Below are 6,000 nucleotides of genomic sequence, written 5' to 3'. Positions count from 1 at the left end.
TGGGGCTGCATCAGGCGCCCCCGACGGCTCCGGGAGGGCCGGGCAAGGCTGCCGGCGACTGCCCGTGCCTGAGTCTCCTGCCTCCGCCGCCTCTAGCCCCGCCGCCCACTCTGCCCTTGCTGCCCCCGGGGGAGGAGACCAGCGACGCCCTCCTGGTGCTCGAAGCCCTCGGCCCCGACGAGGAGGACGAAGAGGAAGAGACAGGGCAGGGAGATGCCTCCAGCCAAGCCTGCGTGGGGGGCAGCCGCTTCCAAGCGCCCGCTCCAGCTGCCCCGGTGTCGTTGTCGTCTGCTGCTGCGCCTCCTCCTCCGGCTGGGCCGGTGCCCCCAACCGCCGCTGGGACCAGCCGCCCCAGCTCGTCCGCCCCCTCTAGGAAAGGCTCGTTCAAGATTCGCCTGAGCCGATTGTTCCGCACCAAAAGCTGCAGTGGACCGTCCTGCAACGCAGCAGCCGGCTCGGGCGCACGTCGGGCTGGAGACAAGGAGTTCCCGCCAGCCGCTGCTTCCCCAGCCAATGCCGCCGCCGGCACGGCCGGGAGTCTCCCCGACGTGTCCCAGCCTGGGGGTCGGGAGCAAGACTCGGGCAGGTAGGGGGGGAGAGGGCGCTGTCGGGGGAACCTTGTGGGAGGGGGACACGGAGGGGTGAGCGCTGGAATTCTTTGGAGGCTTGGTTGGAAAAAGAGAGGGGGACGAGTGGTTTCTGTGGTGGTGTGTCTGGATCTTTGGGGTTTTAGGAGGGTTTATTATTCAAGCCCTGGTGGTTTGTGGAGGGAAGGGGAGCAGGGCCTGGATTTCCCAGGGCATGTGCTCAAAGCCATGGGGACCAGAGATTATTTGCCCTGGCCTCCCATCCTTTTTTGATCTGCCACCCCTATTCAAGCAGTTTTCACGCGTGGGCCTCTGCTGTATTTCAGCAGCAAAATATAGTGGTCTCTGCCAACTCTCAAAAGTAGGTAGCTGTGCTGACCCTTAGCAAAATCCCAAAGCTAAATCTGTTTACCATGTCTTATTACAACCAACCTAAGTAACACAACACATTGGGTGAATCAAGTCTGCGCTGTTTCAGTCTTGCCCAGTTCTCTTTACTACAGCGCCCATCCCGCATAGCTTTTGTATCTCATAAATTCCAAAATCTCCCCCAGCATAGCTTTTTTGGGGAAATGCAAAGGTGACCCTTCTTTTTCCCCAGCAGATCAGCTCATTTTGCAAGCTGTCAGTTCTCCAGATGTGTTCTGGAGCATGCACAGTGTGTGGTTTTGGTTGGTTTTAATATTGGTTGGTTTGGATATTGAAAGTATTGGGATCTCTGGCACTGTTGGCAGGCTGCAAAGGGTATGGTTTGACCTAACTCAGTAGTCTGTCAAAGGGGACTGACAGTGTGACCCTAAGTGTGTTTAGTCAGTGTTGAGCTCAGTGGGACCTATGTCTGAGTCAGCACACTTAGGATTGCAGCCTCAGTCTTCTAGGATCCTAATGGGGCACAGATGGGATTCTATATTTGGGGTTTGAAGAGTCTCTATTACAATTCGATTCTCTGGTGTTGAATGCATGGTGAGAATGCAATCTGGTGTTGAATGCATGGTGAGAATGCACTCTGATTTTGAATGCATGGTGGGTGTGCACTCTGGTGTTGAATGGACGTTGGGAATGCACTCTGGTGTTGAATGCATAAGCTACACGCTCGTGAATGATTCTGTCTTAAGGGTTAGGGTGCCAAATGTCAGGAAGTGGATTCTCTGATGCTTGAGGCCTCCACTGTTGTGATTGGAAGACGAATTCAGCATGCAGACTGATGATGCCTTATCTGATCTGCCTCAGGATCTCGTAGCCTCTCTGGTGACTACAGGTCTCTCTTAGGTTGTGACAGTCTGTATACATAACCAGAGATTAACTTTTTCACAATAAGTCTTTGGGGCAAGGTCTGGTGTAGGGGTTCGTCCCTGTGCCATGGTCCAACCACTGTCTCCTCAAGGCGTTCGTGAAGGTGGCACCGATGCTGTACCGGAGCGAGGGGCCAGTTAAAATGGTCCACTGGTGGAGACTAGTGCCAGAATGTTAGGGTCCCAGTTGACAGCACTTGTTGAAACCCTGGTGTGGAAGCCTGGAATGAGAAGTCCCAGAAGCTATTGACAAGGTTTCACCTCCCGCCACCACTGACCTTTTCCGTCCTCGAGGTAGTATCTGCCACCTTGGTTTGCTGTGCAGCTGAGAGATTTGAAGGGGGCTGTGAGATGTCTACAACAGTGATGGCGGAAAATTCAAACTGAATCTGACAGTGTGCTACGGAGCTCATCGGAAGACCTATGAAATGAAGGTGACAGTGGTGAAGAAGTCCTACTTCGCTGCTACCGTCGCATCAGCTAGTTCACACCCAGCTCAGTTGTTTAAAGTTATTTCAGCACTTATTGACTCTGAAGCCTGAGTTTTTACATGCCCAGGAACTGATGATTAGTTTTGATGCTTTCACAAAGTTTTTTTGGCTGAGAAAAATCTCCCAAATACATTCTGATTTGGATGCTGGCTGTAATATAGGTGAGTCATTAGTAATCCCCAGGACATGTGTAGGCAGGCTGTCCGTGGATCACTTTGATCTGGCTACCGTGATGGATGACAGCAGGATCAGTGAAAGCCACCACTTGTGTTTTGGATCCTTGCCTGTCCTGGGTACTGAAATCCTGTAAAGAAATCCCATAAAGATTTCTTTACAGCCAGTTTGGTGTAGTGGTTAAGTGTGCGGACTCTAATCTGGGAGAACCGGGTTTGATTCCCCACTCCTCCACTTGCACCTGCTGGGTGACCTTGGGCAAGCCATACTTCTGATAAGAGCTGTTCTTGAAAAAGAGCAGTTTCAACAGGGTGTTGTGAGGAGGGGAAGGGAAAGGAGTTTGTAAGCCGCTCTGGGACACCTTTGGGTAGTGAAGGACACCTTTGGGTAGTGAAGGGCGGGGTATAAATCCAATCTCTTCTTCTTCTTCTTCTTCTTCTATAAAGCCCTGACCTGCATAGCCTGGGCAAGCCCGATCTCGTCATATCTCAGAAGCTAAGTAGGGTTGACTCTGGCAAGTATTTGGATGGGAGACTTCCTTGGAATACCAGCAGTCGGGAGGTGGGGGCAGGCTTTATTCAGCCACCTCTCTGAATATCCTCCAGGCCCCTAGCACGGGTCAGTCGCCAGAGGTCGCCATGACTTCCAGGTGCACACACAGTCACTAGAGGTTGCCATGACTTCCAGGTGCGTACACGTGTGCACATGCGCGCGCGCACACACACACGAAAAATACAAAAAATACCCCCCCAAAAAAGAAATCCTGTAGAGATCACATCATTTGGTCCCTAAAGTCTGTTATAAATCAATCACCTTGGACTGTAAAACAGGCAGGCAGGTGGACTACTTAAAAATCATCCCTAGAGGAGAATGATAAGTCCAGTTTCCACCTGGTTTCTAATTTCCTGGGCAAGTTGATGGAGTGGAATCAGAGCTGCTCCCGGACTTCCTGGATAACTCCTCTGCCCATGACCCCTTTCAGTCTTGTTTCAGACTGGGCTTGATGCTGGTGGCCTTAGTTGATTGTAGACCAGGTCTGTGTTTCTCTTGTCCTCACTGGACTTATCAGAAGGCTCTGATACAATGGACTGTGCCATCTTGTTGAGATGTTTAGAGGTAGAAGTAAGGGGTAAGGTACATGCTTTGGATTGGTTTAAATAATTCCTTAAGAGCAGAGCTCGGGGGGAGGGGTTACTGTTGGAAACTAGTTGTCACTGATGTGTACCCTGATTTGTTGGGTTCTTCGCGGCTCGGTCTTCTCCCCAATCTATTCAGCCTCGATGGTAAAGAAGAAGAGTTGGTTTTTATACCTCTCTTTCCTCTACCTGAAGGTGTCTCAAAACAGCTTACAGTTACCTTCCCTTCCTCTCCCTGCAGCAGGCACCTTGTGTGATAGGTGGGGCTGAAAGAGTTGTGAGAGAACTGTGACTGACCCAAGGTCACCTAGCTGGCTTCATGTGGAGGAGTGGGGAATCAAACCTGCTTCTCCAGATTAGAGTCCGCCAGTTTGGTGTGGTGGTTAAGTGTGCGGACTGTAATCTGGGAGAACCGGGTTTGATTCCCCACTCCTCCACTTGCACCTGGCTGGAAGACCTTGGGCAACCCATGGTTCTGATAAGAGTTGCCCTTGAAAAAGAGCAGTTTCTGTGAAGAGCTCTCTCAGCCCCACCTACCTCACAGGGTGTCTGTTGTGGGGAGGGGAAGGGAAAGGAGTTTGTAAGCCGCTCTGAGACTCCAAGTGAAGGGCGGGGTATAAATCCAATCTCTTCTCTTCTTCTTAACCGCTACACTACGCTGGCTCCTAGAGCCCTTAGGAAAAACCATTCGTAGTTATGGGGAAGGTTGTCATTAATATGCCCAACTCTGTATCTCTTTATCCAGATCTCCTGGTGACATTGTAAAGGTTCTGAACAGGTGCTTGACTGATGAGGTTAAATGGCTAACGGTGAACACGGTGAAACTGAATCCTGACTAGATGGAGTTCATGCTGGTTGGGTGTGCCCATGCCTGGAAGTCATAGCAACCTCTGGCGACTCCTACTGGGGCACAGAGGACGTTCAGAGGCTTGATAGCCTGCCTCTGGCCTCCCAGCCCTGATATTCTCTGGAGGTCTTCCATCCAAGTACTTGCCAGGGTCGGCCCTGCTTAGCTTCCAAGATCTGATGAAATCAGGCTTGGCTGGTCAGGGTACTGCTTCCCACTTTTGATGGGATCTGTCTCACACTTATGTAGGGTTCAGCTTTATTTCTCGGGAAATAAGTTAAGGCAGTGCAAAAGCCTTCTTTTGTTTTCACTTAGCTTGGGAGATGACCCTCCTGTCTTGATTTGGCTGATCTGGCCCTCTGGGTCTGCCCTTAAAGACAATTCGGAAACTCCAGTTGGTGCAGAACACCGTGACCTGGCTACTGGTGGGTGCAAAGTGGGAGGTGTGTGTCCCACCCGTCCTGCAGACAGTCCGTTGGTTACTGGTTTGAGTTCAAGGTTCTGGTTCTCTCCAGCAAAGCTCTTAGGGGCTTTGGACCCACCTGCTGGGAGGACCACCTCTCCTGTTACGACCCTGCCACAGCTTCGCTCCTCTGAGCAAAGCCTTCTGAAGGTGCTGCTTTGCAAATGGGTAAGAAAAACAGCATTGGTATCTAGTCATGCCGGCCACATGACCACGGAAATGTCTTTGGACAGCGCTGGTTCTTCGGCTTGGAAACGGAGATGAGAGAGTCGGATTCGACTGGCTTTCAAGCAAGGGAAACCTTTACCCTTTTACTAAGACGAGCAACAGCCTCAGCACACACCTTCTCTGCAACGGCTCCCCACCTTGTGGAGTGGCTTCCCTGATGTGATGAGGAGGGCCCTCACAGTCCTATAATTTTGCAGAGTGTGCAAAATCAAAATGTTCAGGAGAGCATTTTTATAAATGTTAGTATAATGGAACGGCACAGGAGGTCACTTCTCTAAGGGATAGTGTTGTTGTCTATCGCAGTGTTTGTTGTGCGCATCACCCCCTTTTTCTTTCTGCAGTGTGTTCTATCGTTGTCACCCCCTTTCTTCATTGTGGGATGTTATGGCAATCCTTATAGACAATCCTTGTTGCTTTAGACAGCTTTGGTTTGCATTCTTTTCCAGTTCGGTGATTTTGAATTGCTTTGAATTCTATTTGAATTGCTTTGTAATCCACCTTGAGTGTTAGTGAGAAAGGCAGCTATAAGTGAAGGTAATAAGAATAATGGGACTAATATGGGTGGTCTTGTGTGTTGCAAGAAGAAAAATAAGAGTTTAGAGACCATATTGTATTCTTTGTGGTGTTGCAGAATTGGTTATTATTATTTTTAATACTTCATTTCTTGTTCACAGTCAAGGTGGATTACAGAAATTGAAAAACCTGCAATGGAACCAATAATAAACATGAAAAATTACAAAAATACTTCTTTAATAAAAATTCACTCTTAAACCGTTCCATGT

The 6,000-nt window shown here is 50.0% G+C and overlaps 1 protein-coding gene across 1 annotated transcript in view; it reads left to right on the top strand.

The window, feature by feature from the left end:
- Window positions 1-6,000, top strand: part of SOCS7 (suppressor of cytokine signaling 7) — a 32,442-nt gene that overhangs the window by 351 nt on the left and 26,091 nt on the right. Inside the window, exon 2 of the mRNA XM_015412428.1 lies at window positions 15-586. Within this exon, the coding sequence (XP_015267914.1) occupies window positions 15-586 (572 nt within the window). The remainder of the gene's footprint in view (window positions 1-14; window positions 587-6,000) is intronic.

This window comes from Gekko japonicus, unplaced genomic scaffold (genome assembly GCF_001447785.1).
Source record: "Gekko japonicus isolate JY-2015 unplaced genomic scaffold, Gekko_japonicus_V1.1 scaffold8, whole genome shotgun sequence".
Lineage (NCBI taxonomy): Eukaryota > Metazoa > Chordata > Lepidosauria > Squamata > Gekkonidae > Gekko > Gekko japonicus.
The sequence above is the reverse complement of the archived record's forward strand: the minus strand, read 5'-3'. Positions and strand labels throughout refer to the sequence as shown.